Source organism: Mytilus californianus, unplaced genomic scaffold (genome assembly GCF_021869535.1).
Source record: "Mytilus californianus isolate M0D057914Y unplaced genomic scaffold, xbMytCali1.0.p SCAF_17, whole genome shotgun sequence".
Classification (NCBI taxonomy): Eukaryota; Metazoa; Mollusca; class Bivalvia; order Mytilida; family Mytilidae; genus Mytilus; species Mytilus californianus.
In genome coordinates this window covers 10074950-10094523 of record NW_026262659.1, presented here as the reverse complement: position 1 = coordinate 10094523, position 19574 = coordinate 10074950, and the positions used below count along the sequence as shown (strand labels likewise).

Genomic DNA, 19574 nt, shown 5'->3' with positions numbered 1-19574 from the left:
TAATAAGATGATTAATTATTAGCAAGTGTATATATTGCAATTAGTGTATTAAAATTTAAAAAAAAATGACAAATGAAATCTGAATATATTAAATATTTTAAAATAAATAAAACTTTATAATTAAATAATTTTGTTGGTTTAAAATGAAAATAGCGGAATAATTATTTTTTTTTGTAAATTTGTGCCACATACCTTGTTTATTAGTTTGGTTTTTTATCAACTGTTGTAACACTTCCTATAAAAAAAAATTACATTGAAATGTAGAAGTATGAAAATTCTTACAGATTATTCTACAAATGTGCTTGGTTTTTTCAGTAGCAAAGTCTTCTAAAAACTTCTGTACATTTCTTATTGATATTTGATTGATGGATGTTGAATGTCCAGTGGATAAGTTTTTCTACACTATTCAGCATCCTTCAGTATGATTATATATTAATGGTACTAGAAAGAATGCTTCAAAACATATTTTTTCCATTATTCATTATTTTTCATTATTGTGTCTTGTTTTCCTGCCGAATGTTGTTTATTCTTGTCAAATCTAAGTCCAACTTAGTGCTTTTTTTTAACAGAAATAGAAACTAAGTTATAACAGGGGGAACTCTTGATTTCCTGATGTCAGAATATATTTGCATATTAATTTCCCAAATAGAAGGTAAACATGGCCTTGCAAAACTGACCAATCGACTCAATGAACTACAATGCATTGTGGGCTACTACGAGTTTACTACCTCTTAAAAACACTCGGAATTAGTGAGAAAACTGTAAACTTATATAGTGTCTGGGACTCTCATAAAAAAAAGTTTTGTTCAGCGAAATGTGTTTAATGTAAAATATATAACATAATCTTCAATTTGCATGCTCAGATTAAAAAAATATTGTTTACTGGCTTCACGATTCGACTTTCTTTTTTGCCTTGTAAAAGTAGTTGGACAGGTTTTGTCTATTGTTATGCATTGAACATGTGCATTAATTTCACGTGAAACAGTGAAATTTCCAATGAAGTGACCACTGTCCAGTTTAAAATCCTATATCAAACAAATGAGAGAAATATAATAGGTTTATATCCAACGCTGCAATTTTCACAAATCATATCAAAGTTCACGTCCTTGTCGCACATAAACATGGATAGCATCATAAATGATTTTATTGAGATTGGCAAATGTCAAAGTCCGTTAAAAATATTAAAAATTCCAATATCTACATTAGAAGAAATCGAACTTTGCAAAGATGAAAACAAAACGAAACTACAGCTGCTGGCAATGATTATTTAGAATATTGCTTCATTACCTTCAGAATAAAGCGAACTTGACAGTTTGAAAAAGAAAATAAATGTGGAATGTGTCCATGGGACACAGATGATGCCCCCGCTTGCATTTCATATAAAGATATAAAGGGACATAACTGAAGAACGGTAAAAGTGAGGCTACCCAAATTTGCACTTGATCTGAGTTTTGTGGTAGTTAGCATTGTGTATAAGTTTCATAACATTTGGTTGAGGCAAACTAAAGTTAGAGAACAGAAACCAACTTTGGGACGTACAGACGGACAAGGGTAAAACTTAATGCCCCCTCTATATTTATAGATTTTGTTAACATTGTCAGACAAGAATTAAGAAAAGTCTTGTGCAGTTTTGATTCAGTTTTGATGAAATATGATTTAGGTTTAATACATGTTCTGTACCTGTCAAATTCCAAATATAAAAATATTACACAGTATTCTATAGTAAATATCTCTTTTTAATATAATGGAAAACCAATCTTTCTGAAAGGATGTAGGATGATTGCCAATGAGACAACTATCCACCATAGTTCAAATGTGGTGGTTGTAAGCAATTATAGGCAACCGTAACAATGAGAATAAACTGCTTCGCTGAGCGCAGCTGGATACTCCTGCAAAGGTCCAACCCTGAACATTTGGGGCAAAAATGGACACAATATTCAAGCTTGATACAGGTCTGAATTTGGATTGTAATTAAATATTTGACATATTATAGGTTTCTGAATAAATGTCAAAGAACTTGAAATTGGTTATATGAATTGAATTTATATTCAATCAAAGATTTCTTGCTGTTGTGCAATACACTGTGCTGTTGCGCAATACTTAGTAAATCTGTTGTCAGACTATAAACAAACAATAACTTCTCAATGTTATATCAGAAATTTATAAAAAACTAAAGGGAGGTTATCTTAATAGATATAAATCAGTCATCAAAGTTTAATGAAAACTGCTCTAAGCACTTTAAGGATATTGTCCAAAAACTTGAAAATCAACCCTTTTTTTATGAATAAAATCTTATAACTCGGAAACGTAAAATCTTAAATTTATAAAAATTCAAAAGGGAGCTTACAACAATAGATATAAACAATTTACCAAAGTTTCATAAAAAATGCTGAAAGCATGTTTGAGTTATTGTCCAAAAACTGGAAAATCCCCCTTTTTGTAATGAATAAAACCCCATAAATCGGAAACGTATAGTCTAAAATTTAAAAAAATCAAAAGGGAGCTCATGTAGATAGAAATAAACAATTCACCAAAGTTTGTTGCAAATTGGTGAAATTGTTTTTGAGTTATTGTCCAAAAACTGGAAAATCGCCCCTATTTTAATGAATAAAACCCCTTAACTCGGAAATGTAAAATCTAAAATTTATAAAATTCTAAAGGGAGCTTACATCAATACTGAATAGATATAAATAATTCACCAAAGTTTCATAAAAAATGCTTTCAGCATTTTTGAGTTATTGTCCGAAAACTGGAAAATCCCCCTTTTTGTAATGAATAAAACTCCATAAATCGGAAATGTATGGTTTAAAATTTATAAAAATCAAAAGGGAGCTCATGTCGATAGAAATAAACAATTCACCAAAGTTTCTTGCAAGTTGGTGAAATTGTTTTTGAGTTATTGTCCACAAACTGGAAAATCCCCCCTTTTTTAATGAATAAAACCCCAAAACTCGGAAACGGTAAATTCATAATTTATAAAAAAGGAAACGGAGCTCACGTCAATAGATATAAACAATTCACCAAAGTTTCATGCATATTGGTTAAAGCGTTTTTGAGTTAATGTCCGACATGTTGACGACGGACGGACAGACAGACAGACGGACGGACAGACGGTCAACAGTATAACATAATACGTCCCGTAAACGGGCGTATAAAAACCCATACCTTATAGTCGGCTATAAATTGCCCCGATTGATGATATCACATATTTGTTTCTTAAAGACAAATTTATAAATACATTCCTTTCCTCGATTTAAATGACTTTCTAATCCTAAAAGAAGGTACAATATCATAGCATCAATGTTGTGAAAAGCTGGGAAATTGTAGTGACCCCCAAAAGATATTTGAAACACTCTAAGTTTTCCCCTTTTTTACGAACCCAAAATTCAAGGATATCGTATTTTTTTGACTATCTGAATGAAAGTTTATCTTATGGGGTAATTTGTTTTTCACAGTTGTTTCGTTGCTGTCTTGTGGACTATTATCTGAAATCTTTGTGTATTCATCAAGCATATTAATGGCTATATTTCGGGTAATTTAAACACTCGTTTCTTTTCATAGAAACAACTCCTCTGTAATCTGAGCATGGAACGAATACTTTATATCACAGGCTATAAATGTGAATACAAAAAATGAAAAATTAAGCGAATTTGTTTATCCCACAATGCATGAAAAAATGTGTTGAATTTCAGTATATAACACGCGTTCTCGGCTGATCGTAAACACGTAGTAGTCCATCATGCATTGTTACTCATTTAGTTGATTGGTCAAAAACCCAGGTAAAAAAAAATGCGTCATACGTAAATAAACAATTACATGTGCGAGTATATAAGTATGCTAATTTATGCATATCCATATAAGGTAGTGTTCCCGACCTGTATAACTACTATGAATAATCATCTGAAACTATATGTTTACATAATCATTTCTATTTTTATATTGAAGTTCATACAAATGAAAATGTACATTTTAATAAAAGTTTAAATTTTTAATTAATTTTGGGTGATTCAGATTGCATTAATTTCTGAAGTAGATTTGAGATCTCAAAAAACATGTTTAACCCCGCTGCATTTTTGCGCCTGTCCCAAGTCAGGAGCCTCAGGCCTTTGTTAGTCTTGTATCATTTTTAATTTTAGTTTCCTGTGTATAATTTGGAGTTTAGTATGACGTCCATTATCACTGAACTAGTATACATATTTGTTTAGGGGCCAGCTGAAGGACGCCTCCGGGTGCGGGAGTTTCTCACTGCATTGAAGACCCAATGGTGGCCTTCGGCTGTTGTCTGCTCTATGGTCGGGTTGTTGTCTCTTTGACACATTCCCCATTACCATTCTCAATTTTATTAGAGGTCAAAATATGAGAAGACTAACTTTTGTGATCTTGCTTATTATTTCAAAAAGTATAAAGTTAGGTCAAAACTGTAATCAGCAAAAATAATCAGAAATAAAAGATCTACAAAACGTTAAAAACACCAAATCAATTGGAGGACCATGGGGTTATAGCCTTGAAGGACGATTATTTTCACTTATTTTTCGTGTCCATTGTATACTTTATCAAAGATCTTTTCCTCCGAAACACCTTTACCAATTTTAACCAAATTTGGATGAATGATCCTTATGGTATCCTGCATAATGATTGTGTTATTGTATTCAGTCAGGTAATAGAAATTTCTGCCATAACTAAAGAAAAATAAAAAAATAAGGCAAAACACATTTATTGTCTTATATCTTGAAAATCATGATACAATGTATATAAAAAGGGTGAAAATTTGCTTAGAATGTCAACATTGAACCTCTTCCAATTTCATGAAAATTGTCAGATGACTCCTACAGGAGTTATTGCCATTTAATGACAATTTATCCGGCTTTTGCCAACTATTCTGAAAATTTTAACAGATATTAAAGCAGAAACAGTTAATAGCAATTTTAAGTGATCAGCATTACAAGCCCTACAAAAATTTACTTCTACATCATTTGTTCTCTGCTGGAAAGTTGTCTTATTGGCAATTTCGTTACATCTTTGTATATTTTAAAAAGATTTTGGGGTAGCCAAAAATTATAATTTTAGATTCCCAGCACTTAAGAAATTGGCAGCTATATGTCACCAACTGGCCTTCAATATTGAACAAAACAAAATCCATGCTGCATAGCAAGCTTTAAAAGTTTATTATGAGACAAATATAAAACAATATTAAAACGAGAAAAATAACAGCCTGATTTATGTACAAAACAATAAACGAAAAACAAATTTGATATACAGCAACAAATGACAGCTTCTGAATTGCAGGCTCTTGACTTGGGACAGACACATACAGAATGTGGAGATGTGAAACATGTTTGTTGGCGTCCAACCCTCTCCAAAAGAGTACTGTTTAAATAATTTTTAACTGTTAAATTCTCATTGGCTGAAATACAAACACTAACCTGCTCCCTGTGCTCATAATTATTATTTTATAATAACTTTATCTGTAATGATTGCTGTTATCAATTGTACATACCTCTAGTTTAGCCTTTAACTCAGCATTGTTGATGTTCATTGTACTCAGTATTTCTGTTGAAGTTGAATGAATGTCTGCAGTAGTTGCCCCTATGTTTTGTATTCTGGTGTCAATCTGAATTAAGAAAATATTTTCTCTCATTTTAAGGTTTATATATAGTGTTATCCTTGTCTGTTATTTTGTCCTGTCATTCTGAATCAAACAGTTGTCCAGAATCTGTAAACCACTACTCAGTTGATGGGTACTGTTTTGCCCCTCTTTGTCCTTTCGTTTGTCTGCATCTCTTCATGTCTGTATTTCTGTATGTCTATCCATCCGTATGTTTTTAAGTCAGTCTCTCCATGAAATTTCTGTCCCATTTTTCTCAGGAATTACAAATTAGAGCTTCCAGATTTTGTTTCTGGCTACACATGAACCAACTTTACCATGTGACACAGTTTCAGATAAATGGCTCTACAACTTCCTGCCAAATACTTATAAATTCTAAACATAAAACTCATGTATGAAATTTTCATTGCATTTACATAGCATCCCAATTATTGTCACATTAACCTATTATGTCTGTTTGGGTTGCTCACCTAATTTTGTCAATATAACGTAACCATAAACAACTGTCATCCAAGTCAAGTGGGAGGTTAAGCTAGCTAAAAAACCAGGTGTAACCCACCATTTTCTTCGAAAAATGCATGTAGTAAATCAGGAATATGACAGTTGTTTTTCACTCGATTCATTTGTCAGTTTTTATTGACTTCCCCTTTTTGAATTTATCTTGGAGTTGGGTATTTTTATATGCCCCCGCGACAAAATGTCGGGGGCATATTAATTTACCCCTGTCCGTCCGTTCATTCGTCCGTCTGTCCATCTGTCCGGATTAGGATACCTTGTTTGTCTGGCTATCTCCTCCTACAGTTTTGGAGGTACAACTTTAATATTTTGTAGGATGTTTATACACATAATGAAGGTGTGCATGGCCACAGGATTTTGATTTTTTCAAATATTCTGAAAATGACAGGTAGTTGGACTTAGTCATATTTTTGGTACTAGCTGCATAAAGAGAAAAAATAATGGCCATGTATAAAATTTTTGTTACATTTTACTAGGGAACTACAAATTATAACTTCCTGAAATTTGTTAAATCAGTCTAGAAAAGTGTTAATAAATGTAAGAAGTGTAACAGGTAAATCAAAATAATCTTGGACTCTTGTTGAGATTTGTAACAAGTAAGATTTGTTGAATGGATAATATTATGTTGTTCAGAATAATAAAAATAAATGGGGAATGTGTCCATGGGATGCCCCTGCTTGCATATAAGGTTATAAAGGGACATAGCTCAAGAACGGTAAAAGTGACGCTACTGATATTCGTACTTGAACTGAGTTTTGTGGTAATAACATTGTCACAATTTGTTTAAGTTTCATAACATTTGGTTGAGACAAACTTAAGTTAGAGAACTTAAACGAAATATTCAGAAGTTTTTCATTTGTAAAGGGCATAACTAAAAGTGACACCACAAAAATTCTAACTTGATCTGTGTTTTGTAGTAATTAACATTGTGTATAAAATTCATAACATTTGGTTGAAGCAAACTAAAGTTAGAGAATGGAAACAAAAAAATACAGAAATTGTTTTACCATTTTAAAAGGGGTATAACTCTAGAAGGGTAAAAGTGAAGCCACCAAAATTCAAACTTGATCTGTGTTTTGTGGTAATAAGCATTGTGTATAAGTTTCATAACATTTATTTGAGGCAAACTAAAGTTGGAGAATTTCGGGACGTACAGATGGACAAGGGTAAAACTTAATGCCCCCTACGCTACGGCGGGGACATAAAAATAATTCAAGAATTAAAATTTGATATAAAAAAATCTTTGAGAAACACCCTGGAAACTGTACAGCCAAAAACAATATTAAATAGGTTTTTATGATATATATATATATATATACCTCTTCAAGCTTCTGGTGGATTTCCAGAAGAAAAACAACATATTTGTTGCACAGTGAATCATCCAATGATCTGTTCTGTATCCTAATGAAGTCATCTTGTTTACTGGGGTCAAGTTGAAGGACATATGTTGTAAGATCTCCAAATAGTGTTGTGTACTCGGCTTGAGTGATTGCACCTTTTGTGTTGTGGCTAAGGTAATTATTCTTAAACTGCCGCAGATCAGAAATCAATGAAAGCTCATTTGGTGATAGATTGCAGCAATTCATCAAAATCAGACTTGTCAAGGTAATGTCAAGGTCATCCAGTGTGATAGTAGCTTTGGCTGAATACTTGCAAAAACAGTGGTGGAAACCTGGTGTTGGAGTTTCTATATACAATAGGTCCCATTGGCTGTAGTTGAGAGGAAGTGGACCATGATTTACACAGTTGGCGCTGTCAACACAACATTGTATATTTTTATGGCGGAGGTGAAACAGGATGTGTATGACAGGTTTACTGTTGATGAAATCCTGTAGACTTCCTAATCCTTTACTTTTGTAGTCTTTCTCTAGCCTCTGTCTGAAAACTGGTGTAACGATCTCCAATATAACAGAACCAACAATGAAGTAACGTTTACGGTCCTCTCTGTCCATTCTACAGGGAAAAAAATAAAAATTTAACTCTTACCATGCTGTATTCTTTTCAGAAAAAGTATAATTTTAATTTATTTGTAAAAGTATGTTGATGCTAATAATGCTAAAATATGGGATCAAGGGGTGAGGTTGGGGTGGGTCACCTGGGGCGAAAGGCATCAATATAGACCATTTTTCGTCCTATTTCTTGACCTGGATGCTGATAGATGTATCCCACTGTAGTCTGCATGTAGAGTGGATGTCAGTGAACATATGTACAAGTACAACAACATAGGGGAGGGTTGGGATCCCGCTAACATGTTTAACCCCGCCACATTCTGTATGTATGTGCCTGTCCCAAGTCAGGAGCCTGTAATTAAGTGGTTGTCGTTTGTTTATGTGTTGCATATTTGTTTTTCGTTCATTTTTTGTATATAAGTTAGGCCATTAGTTTTCTCATTTGAATTGTTTTACATTGTCATTTCGGGGCCTTTTATAGCTGACTGTGCGGTATGGGCTTTGCTCATTGTTGAAGGCCGTACAGTGACCTATAGTTGTTAATTTCTGTGTCATTTGGTCTCTTGTGGAGAGTTGTCTCGTTGGCAATCATACCACATCTTCTTTTTTATATTAACCACAAAAGGTCTTACCTCAGAGTAAAACTGAAATGGGTATGGCAGTCTAAAGAAGGTCATTTCCACCCAAAATCAGGTGATTTTCGATTTTTCTTGATTTTTGGCTTCACCTTGACCTGCAACCACAAGAACTCCTTCCCGAAGTGTATTTCAATAATAAACACTATCAGTAGCTATATGCCAACTGGTTTACATTATTTTTGGAAGGTTGAGGCCTTTCTACTAGGTGTGCCAGACACTGAGGGGAAACCAACCCCTTCAGAAAAATACCCAGTTTTATCTGATATCAATTTTTGAAGTTCGTATTCAGGCTCAAACTGCACTTTGAACATGAGAAACATGACAATAAATAGCTTTAGGTTGGGGGAACATGCATCAGTTTCCAAATACATATCATACAGTTAGTTGACCTCTAAAAGTGTGGAGAGCCATTGTAGACATCAAACAGTTTTTTGGGTAGAGGCTGTAATATTACAGCCCCCAACAGTAAGGGTTACAAAATACTTTTATTCTCTTGCCTCTATCTAATAAAATGCTCCGCAGGGCGCAACTTGATACGACCGCAGAGGTCGAACCCTGAACAGTTGGGGCAAGTATGGACACAACATTCAAGCTTGATACAGCTCTGAATTTGGATTGTGATTAAATATTTGACACAGCATAGGTTTCTGACACAGAATGAATGTGGTCTAAGAACTTAAAAATTTTAAATTGGACATTACCTATTATGGTCCAATATCCAAAATCTAAATACATGGTTAGATTCAGCATATCAAAGAACCCCAAGAATTCAATTTTTGATGAAATCAAACAAAGTTTAATTTTGGACCCTTTTGACCTCAATGTGGACAAAGTTGATAACGGGGCCCAAAAATCAAAAATCTAAATACATGGTTAGATTCAGCATATCAAAGAACCCCATATATTCAATTTTTGTTGAAATCAAACAAAGTTTAATTTTGGACCCCGATTTGGACCAACTTGAAAACTGGGCCCATAATCAAAAATCTAAATACGTGTTTAGATTCAGCATATCAAAGAATCCTAAAAATTCAATTTTTGTTAAAATCAAACTAAGTTTAATTTTGGACCCTTTGGACCTTAATGTAGACCAATTTGAAAACGGAACCAAAAATTAAGAATCTAAATACACGATTAGATTCGGCATATCAAAGAACCCCAATAATTCAATTTTTGATGAAATCTAACAAAGTTAAATTTTGGACCCTTTGGACCTCAATGTGGACCAATTTAAAAACGGGGCCCAAAATCCAAAAACTTAATACACGGTTAGATTCAGCATATTAAAGAACCCCAAGAATTCAAGAATAAAACCCCATTGAAATTGATCAAGAAATAAGCAATTTATACGTAGTATCTTCTTTTACACAATACTGTGCAATTGAATATTTCTTGCTATTGCGCAATACTTGTACAATTGACAATTTCTTGCTATTGCGCAATACTGTGCAATTGAAGATTTCTTGCTATTGCGCAATACTGTGCAATTGAAGATTTCTTGCTATTGTGCAATACTGTGCAATTGAAAATTTCTTGCTATTGCACAATACTTATTATATAATAATTTACACATCCTGTTTGGTGTGTATCTCCTACCATATCATTATTATTTGCTTTTAAATATAAATCAGAAATAACCAACTTAAAATGGAAAATTTTAAAGAAAAAAAAAAGGAAAAAAAGAAAAAAAAAAGAAAAAAAAAAAATCCCCCCCCCCCCCCCAAATATTTTGAACCCCTTATGATTCATCACCCCCAAACTCAATCCCAGCCTTCCCTTTGTGGTATGGTACCTTGCAGTACAATTTCAGAGAGATCCATACACTTAAACACAAGTTATTGTCTGGAAACTAGAAAAAATGCTTATTTTTGGCCCCTTTTTGGCCCCCAATTCCTAAACGTTTCGGGCAATTACCCCCAAACTCAATTCCAGCTTTCCCTTTGTTATATGGAACCTTGTAGTACAATTTCAGAAATATCCAAACACTTACACACAAGTTATTGTCATGAAACTAGAAAAATGCTTGTTTTTTGCCCCTTTTTTGGCCCCTAATTCCTAAAATTTTGAGGCAATTACCCCCAAAATCAGTTACAGCTTTCCCTTTGTGATATGGAACCTTGTGGTACAATGTCAGAGAGATTCATACACTTACACACAAGTTATTGTCTGGAAGTTACAAAAATGCTTATTTTTGGCCCCTTTTTGGCCCCTTTTTGGCCCCAAATTCCTTAACTGTTGGTACCATAACCCCCAAAATCAATCCCAACCTTCCTTTCGTGGAATTAAACCTTATGGTAAAATTTCATGGAGATCCCTTCACTTAAACTAAAGTTGGAGTGCGAAAACCAATGTGTCTTCGGACGACGCCGGACGACGCCAGACGACGACGACGACGTCATACCAATATACGACGAAAAATTTTTTAATTTTTGCGGTCGTATAAAAACTGGTCTAACTGTCTCCAGAAGATCAGAACCATCAATGAAGTAAGGTTGACAATCTACTCTGTATTAAATCATACAAAATCATACAACATTATTTCTCTGTCTGAACTCCAAAGAGGAAAAACTTCAATATAACAGAACAAACAATACAGTTAATTCGATCTGCAGTCTCTCTTTTTATCCTACAGTAAAAATTTTAAAAGTATGAATACCCAATGCAATCTCTATATTCTGCTAATTTTTAATAATAGACTGGACGTCCATTAATGTACATTTTGTAGTATTGGTTCTTCCTTTATTTCTACTTAATTTCTTTTCATGCATATATATATATATATATATATATATATAATTTTTTAAATGACATTAGTAGTCTCCCTTGTATTTGTTAACGTCATACTATTGTTAACGTCAATCAATTGTTTTGTATAACACTAATGTATACAAGTCACATTATCTGAAGATCTGTAAAAGCAGTGAAAGCGCTAGTAAAAGTGATGAATTGAAACTGTTATTATCTTTTATTAATTTTCTTATATATATATATATATATATATATAAACAAGTCTAAATTGAAAACAACGTTCAAACTTATGATTGCGTTGGATAAAAACCGCAATTTTTATACATGTGCATGCAAAACAAATTTCTTGGTAGAGGGGTCTAAATACAGCACAAACAACATTTTCCAAAAGACCAAAAAAGTGAAAAAGTATATTTTAACAAAAAGCATTTGACTAGCAGGTCGAACAACGGGTGTTCTGAAACCCTGCTGAATGCCATGGCGATTGCCAAATAAATTGATCACCAGATGTAACAAAATGGATCTTAATTATTAATTTAATACCAAACAGAAAACAATAAACTTGCGGAAAAGATGGTATACCGCAAACATGAGTTGCAAAAATTGGTACACCATATCCGGATTTCGACAATTAATGTCTCTTCAGTGATGTTAGGAACCGAAACGGTATTTGGAAGGCCATATAATTTACCTCAATTTAGGATAGACTCTTGAATTTTGAAGAGTCGAAATAGAATGTACGGATTAAATAAACCCGAAGGCAAATATAATACAAGCCCAAACGAAAAAATATAAACAAGTCTAAATTGAAAACAACGTTCAAACCTATGATTGCCTTGGATAAAAAGCGCAATTTTTATACATGTGCATGCAAAACGAAATTTCTTGGTAGAGGGTCTAAATACAGCACAAACAACATTTTCCAAAAGGCCAAAAAAGTGAAAAAGAATATTTTAACAAAACGCATTTGACTAGCAGGTCGAACAATGGATGTTCTTAAACACTGCTGACTGCCATGGCTATTGCCAAATAAACGGATCACCAGATGTAACAAAATGGATCTTAATTATTAATTCAATACCAAACAGAAAACAATAAACTTGCGGAAAAGATGGTATACAGCAAATAATATATATATATATATATATATGTTATTGTTGATTTTGGATCTTCTTGGGAATCTCTCACTCTATATCATCCAATATGCAGTGGTTGAAAAGTGCAATGCAATTGAATTAGATTTAAGACAAATGAACATTCTTAAACCTTTGAATATTTCTTCAATTCAATTAATTAATGCAAAGATGATGACTTTGTCCATTAAGTGTGTAATAAAGGATTCAAGATGTAATTGGAAGAACTTGCTCTGTGAAAATGAGGCCAGTTGAAATGGAACAGAAATTTTTGAAAAGTGTCTAGCAATTTTGGTCAGTTTGAAGGTTACATAAATTGAAGGACAGACATTATAAGCAATATGAAAATCTTTGTTACATTTTGACAAAACTAGTTTCAATATTTTGAATCATAATTTAAACTTGTCAACTTCAGTTAAAAAGTATAACAGTAACATTTGTTAATATATTATTGTGTTTTGTTGATCAGTATAACCTCATCAGCAATTCACAAGCTGGTTTTAGGAAAAGGGTTGGAAGATTTAAGAATATTTTCTTTAAAACTTTATCTTGGTTCTGGCAATAAAATTTTAAGAATTGTAAGAGAATAGGATTATACTATGACTGTAGTCTATTTATATGTTGTTTACTTGACATCGAGAGAGGTTGTCAACTTTCAATTTTAGATATAGTAAAAAAATAAATTAAAAAAGGTAAAAATGAAAGAGAAATAATACAACAGAAGTATTTACTAACCTGAGCTTAATCTGCTTATTGTTTTCTGGTCAATATTTTACATTTAGTAGACAAAATTTGTCAGGAATAAATTAACTGTCCTTGTAAACTACACTTGGAAATACCCTTTACTATATTTAGAATTCAAATCACTTTATGGTAATATGACCTGTATCTATTTTTAAAAAATCAATTAAATGAACATTTCTACAGTTTGTTTGGGGGAAAATGTCAAGGCATTGACCAGCAAATATCAATAGTCATACATCAGTGTAAAAAAAGATGAACAAATATATACATGATATAGTTTTTATTACCATTGCAGCATGATGATAAAACAACACAAAATATCAATAGACCTATTGTTGAAATGTGTTAAATTATTCAATGTTAAAATATTAGAAGGCATATTATATAAAGATCAGTCAGAATTGGTATGATTGGAAATGAGATAACTATCCACCAAGACCAAATGGCGATAGATATGAACTTCTACATTGGAATTTTTTCTTAGATATCAATATTTGCTTCAATAATTCTTTTGTGTGTTATCATTTAGTTTTATTAACAAATTTTATTATTGTATATTTGTACTTTGGGCCATGTGAGCTTTTGCCATCAATTGGCCTACATTGTCGTCCGCCTGCAAACACAACATAGCTGACATCGTTACAAATAGAATAATGGGCAAATACAAATTGTGTCTATTATATAAAATCCTCCTTAGATCTTAGATTTAGGAAAAATCTGACACAGCAAAACTGTTCAGTGCTGAGATCTTCCTACTGTCCCTTTTCTTCGAAAACTGGTAGAGAAATTTTTACTGGGTTAATTGCTCTTAAATGATGAAATTTATCAATTTTTTTCATCTTTGCCTATTATCTTGAAAACTTTAATAGCTTATCAGAAACTTTGAATAGCAAAACAGATCAGCATAAGACAAAATCTACTAATTTTTGTGTTATTATATGCTTATTATTTTAAAACTATATTGGGTGTATGAAATGACTATAAGGTGTTCATGTCCCGCTGGCAGGTTTCATCTGACCTTGACCTCATTTTTATGGTTCATTGCACAATGTTTAGTTTTTGTGTTTTGGTCTACTTTTCAGCTATTATAGGGCTGCTTTACTTGTTGTATGGAATGATTGTATCAAAGGTGTACATGTCTTTCTTGCAGGTTTCAATGACCTTCATGGATTATTTGTCATTAATAATTTTTCATGGTTTTGTCAGTTTATCTGCATACAGATACTATAAGCAATAGGTCAATCATAGTTGGTGTATGGAATGATTGTGAAGGTATAGATGTTTGTCTGGCAGGGTTCATATGACATTGACCTCATCTTCATGGTTAATCGGTCAATGTTAAGTTTTGTGGTTATGTCATGTTTATCAGATACTATAAGAATTAGGTCAACTATTTGGTGTTGGTCGTACATGTCTATCTGGCAGGGTTCATATGACCTGGACCCTATCTTCATGGTTTATTGGATAATGTTTATTTTTTGCAATTTGGTTAGTTTGTCAAGTATAATTAGCAATAGGACCAATACATCTGGTGTATGGAAACAACCTGATTAAAATACAGATTTTGTGTTCAAACTGTGCATACAAGGATCTGACAACACCCAGTAGTGGAGGGGGCATTAAGTTTTACCCTTGTCCGTCTGTACATACGTACGTCCGTACGTCCAAAAATTGGTTTCTGTTCTCTAACTTTAGTGTGCCTCAACCAAATGTTATGAAATTTATACACAATGCTTATTACCACAAAACACAGATCACTTTTGAATTTTGTTGGCGTCACTTTTATCAATCTAGAGTTGTGCCCCTTTACAAATGGAAAAATTGGTGAATTTTTCGTTTCCGTTCTCTAACTTTAGTTTGCCTCAACCAAATGTTATGAAACTTATACACAATGCTTATTACCACAAAACACAAATCAAGTTTGAATTTTGGTGGCGTCACTTTTGCAGTTCTAGAGTTATGCCCCTTTACAAATGGAAAAATTGCTGAAATATTTGTTTCTGTTCTCTAACTTTAGTTTGCCTGAACCAAATGTTATGAAACTTATGCACAATGCTAATTACCACAAAACACAGATCAAGTTTGATTTTGGTGGCGTCACTTTTACCCTTCTAGAGTTATGCCCCTTCACGAATGGAAAAATTGCTGAATTTTTCGTTTCCGTTCTCTAACTATTTTGTTTGCCTCAACCAAATGTTATGAAACTTATAAACAATGCTTATTACCACAAAACTCAGATCGAGTACAAATTTGGGTAGCGTCACTTTTACAGTTTTTGAGTTATGTCCCTTTATAACGTATGCAAGCGGGGGCATCATCTGTGTCCCATGGACACATTCCCCATTTATTCTTTCTGTTCTGGTAATAATTACATCCGCCAATGAAATTTCAACCTTCAAATGTATAAAGGTGTGTAACAAAACCAGAGGATCTTTAAAGGTCTTTAAAACATAAAGTAAAATGGAGCAATTTCAGATCCTTGTAAGCCAAACTTAGACACAGTATCTGTGTTTTAATCAGATTGTGTATGGAATGGTTGTAAGGTGTACCTAATTGTCGGGCTTAGTTCATCAGACCTTGATATAAAAATAAGGAGATGTGGTTTGATTGCCAATGAGACAACTATCCACCAAAGTTCAAATGAAGTGGATGTAAGCAATTATAGGCAACCATACGGCCGTCAACAATGAGAAAAAAATCATACTGTATAATTGGCTATAAAAGGCCTCGACATGAAAAATGTGAAACAATTCAATCAAGAAAACCAACTGCCTAGTTTATAACAAAATAATATACGAAAAACCAATAAAAAAAACCCAAAAAAAACCAGGCACATAAAGAATGTTATTAGGTTTGACCTCATTTTCAGTGATAGTTGATAATGATTATGTGATACTTGTAGTAAATCCTTCATATTACAGACTTTCAACATAAATTCAATCATGATAAGTATAGCAGGCGAGACATTTCAGTGTGTGCTCTCTTGTTTACACATTTTTTTGTGTTTTGGGCAAAATTAGAGAAGATAGAGAGATACTTTAAACAGAAAAAATAATCAGTAATACAAGATCAACAAAAAAGAGATTTTAGTCATGAATTATATTCTATAAAAATAAGGAAGATGTGGTATAATTGCCAATGAGACAACCCTCCACAAGAAACCAAATGACACAGAAATTAACAACTATAGGTCATAAAGCAGACTCTCAATCAACTGTTTTATATAAGCTATTTTTTTTTCTTGTGAGGTATAAAACATTAACGCAAATCAATCAATCAACCATTTTATATAAGCTTTGTCACATCAGTTAAATTATAAAATTCCACATAGTTAATTGAGATATAGAAAACAACATTCTGATCATTGTCAAATGTTTTGTCTTTTTTCCAGATAGCTTTTCCAAGTCTATGAAGGATTTACTTGGTGTTCCAGGTGATGATTTTGAGTCGGTTACATCCAATTCACCACAACCAGTTACACCAATAGAGATTGAAAGTGATTTGAGGCATGCCACAACACCATGTAGTTCACAAAATATTCCCAACACTACAGTGAAAGGTTCTGTACAATTTCAAGAAAAACTTACAGATTCAGACGCATCTTCCAAGATAGATAATTCTTCAGTAAATGAGGAATGTATTGAATATAACAAGTCTTTGTTGGTAAACCAGAAACCAGGAAATCAGAATAATGGTAATGTATATGCATACTATCATGTAATGTCATATTATATTAACTATCATATTAATATCAAAGTAACTTGCATAAATGTCGTCCAGTGTACAAACTTTCATGAAAATATATCTGAAATATTACCTAATTACATTTATTTTGCTGTATGAAATATTGCCTAATTTTATTACATTTATTTTGCTGTAAACAAATATTTTTATTTTTTTTGGGAACTTTCAGCTGGAACTTTAAACAAACATATCAAATATTTTTACATGTAGATTCATTTTAAAATATTCGTATGATAAAAAAATGTTTGGTATTTCGTGGGTTTAGGTGAACCATGAATTTGAATGTTCAATTAAATCAAATAACTACGGAATTGCAAGTTTTCTTCAATCCCAAAATTAGTACCAATGAAAAAAAATGAAACCATAATAATATTACTTCATCTTTATTTGTGATATATCACCCATTTAGTTGTTAGATGTTTTATCAATAAGTTCCTGTTTTTAGCTCACCATTCTGAAGGAACTGTGAGCTTTTGCCATCACTTGGCGTCCGTCGTAGTCCGTCTGGTGTAAACTATTTCAAACTTCTTCTCCTCTGAAACTACTGAACCAATTCCAACTAAACTTAAGCTGAATGATTCTAAGGGTATCTAGAATAAAGTTTGTGTTTTATTTTCTGTTTCATAAAAAAACATGGCTGCCATGGCTAAAAATAGAACGTAGGGGTAAAATGCAATTTTTGGCTTAATTCTCATAAACCAAATCATTTAGAGCTAATCTGATGAGAGGTAAAAATGTTTATTAGGCCAAGCTCTGTCAGCCCTGAAATTTTCAGATGAATCTAACAACCCATTGTTGGATTGCTGCCCCTTAATTTGTAATTTTAAGGAAATTTTGCAGATTTTGGTTATTATCTTGAATGTTATTAATGATAAAGATAAACTGTAAACAGCAAAAATGTTCAGCAAAGTAAGATCTACAAATAAGTTCGATGACCAAAATTGTCAATTGTCCCCTTAAGGAGTTATTGCCCTTTAAAATCAATTTTTCACAATTTGTTCATTTAGTTAGCTTACTTTAAAAAACTTCTCCTTTGAAATGTTGAATCAATTTCAGCCAAACTTGGGCTGAATGAGTTTCAGAGTATCTAGTATAAATTTTGTATTTTATTTTCTTGTACGTCAAGAAACATAGCCACTATGGCTAAAATGAAACATGGGGTAAAATGCATTTCTTTGATTTTGAAGAAAATATGACAGATACAAAGAACATTTCAATGGAAGTTTTAAGCCATTCATTAATATATATTGAAAAGCAAAAATAATCATTGATGAAAGATTTAAGCAAAAAATTACAGGTAAGCGATTCAGGCTCTTGAGAGCCTCTTGTTATATTTACAGATATAGAGGTGTATATTGGAAATCTTGAAGAATCTGTGACAAAGGTAAATCTTATATATCAAATAATTAATATTGTGCTCTGCCTCAAAGGTTCCATTGAACCCAATAGCACATCATATTTTCACCTCTTTAGATCATCTGGCCCAAGGGCCTATGTCAGCTTTTGTCTCATTTGGCCTCCAGAATTCATTGATATTTGAATAATTTTCATATACTTTAACCAAAAAAAAAACCCCTGGGGGACCAAAGGACCAATTGAAACTATACTGCATCCTCCTTTGTAAGGTCGGAATTATGCAGTTATGTATACCTTCACATGGCCACTATTGCTTAACCCTTTCACCGATAGCTACCCAGACAGAAGCTACTCTGAGACGATGGCTTCCCTGGCTACTATTACTCAAGTGGGAGATCTTCATAATAAATGTCAATAAAAACTTGTCTGTAGTATTTTGTGTCTTTATTTTATTCACTAACACCATGTTCACAGTTTTGTTCATGTTTTGATAATTTTTTCTTCATAAAATATTCAAATTTTCAAATTTTCGGCATTATCTAGGTGAAATTCTCAAAATTCTACTTTTTGACCCAAAATCGTAATTTTTTAACCCAAAACGGCAAAATTTTGAAAAATTTAATGAGGCTGTACAAATTCCTTACACTGAACGATGTCCATTTCAAGTGTTTTGTACATGAAACGACATTTTATGTCAAAAAAGTGTACTAGTTTGGTTTCAATTCTTCCATATTCTTTCAAAAAAAATGTTCCCTCATTTTAAATTCTCGTAAATTCCGTAAATTTCCTCTGATTTTGACACGGTTTTCAACAAACGGAAGCGCCATGTTTACACTTTCATCCTGGTATTCAACAAAGAAAGATAACTCGTGTTTGCACTGTTTTGAGCGGGAAATATAAAAGAGGTATTCCGATCCCGGTAAAACGGGACTCCTCGTCAGCTGTCTGAAGCGTGAATCCCGGTAAACCGGGACTCATCGGCGAAAGGGTTAAAACTGCCTTTACAGATAAAAAGGAATTAGAAGAATTCTGTATATGTTCTATACAGCGACATGCAGCCAGATTCATCATGAGTGACTACAGGAGAGATAGCACTGTAATATCAATGCTCCAACAACTTAATCTAGAAAGCCTGCAGTCA

At 32.8% G+C, this 19574-nt stretch overlaps 1 protein-coding gene across 8 annotated transcripts in view; it reads right to left on the bottom strand.

The window, feature by feature from the left end:
- LOC127726384 (uncharacterized) overlaps positions 1-19574 on the bottom strand; it is a 205871-nt gene that overhangs the window by 130538 nt on the left and 55759 nt on the right. For 6 of the 8 annotated variants that reach the window (XR_007993513.1, XM_052233775.1, XM_052233776.1 and 3 more), the window contains exons 1-4: positions 13325-13429; positions 7441-8074; positions 5498-5611; positions 193-235 (exon numbers count right to left, since the gene is read on the bottom strand). Coding sequence is in view for 7 of the 8 variants with exons in the window: in XM_052233775.1 (XP_052089735.1) it covers positions 193-235; positions 5498-5611; positions 7441-8073 (790 nt within the window). In the remaining variant the exon portion in view is untranslated. Of the gene's footprint in view, positions 1-192; positions 236-5497; positions 5612-7440; positions 8075-13324; positions 13430-19574 lie in introns of those variants that run through there. The other 2 variants (XM_052233778.1, XM_052233781.1) reach the window with 2 other exon arrangements.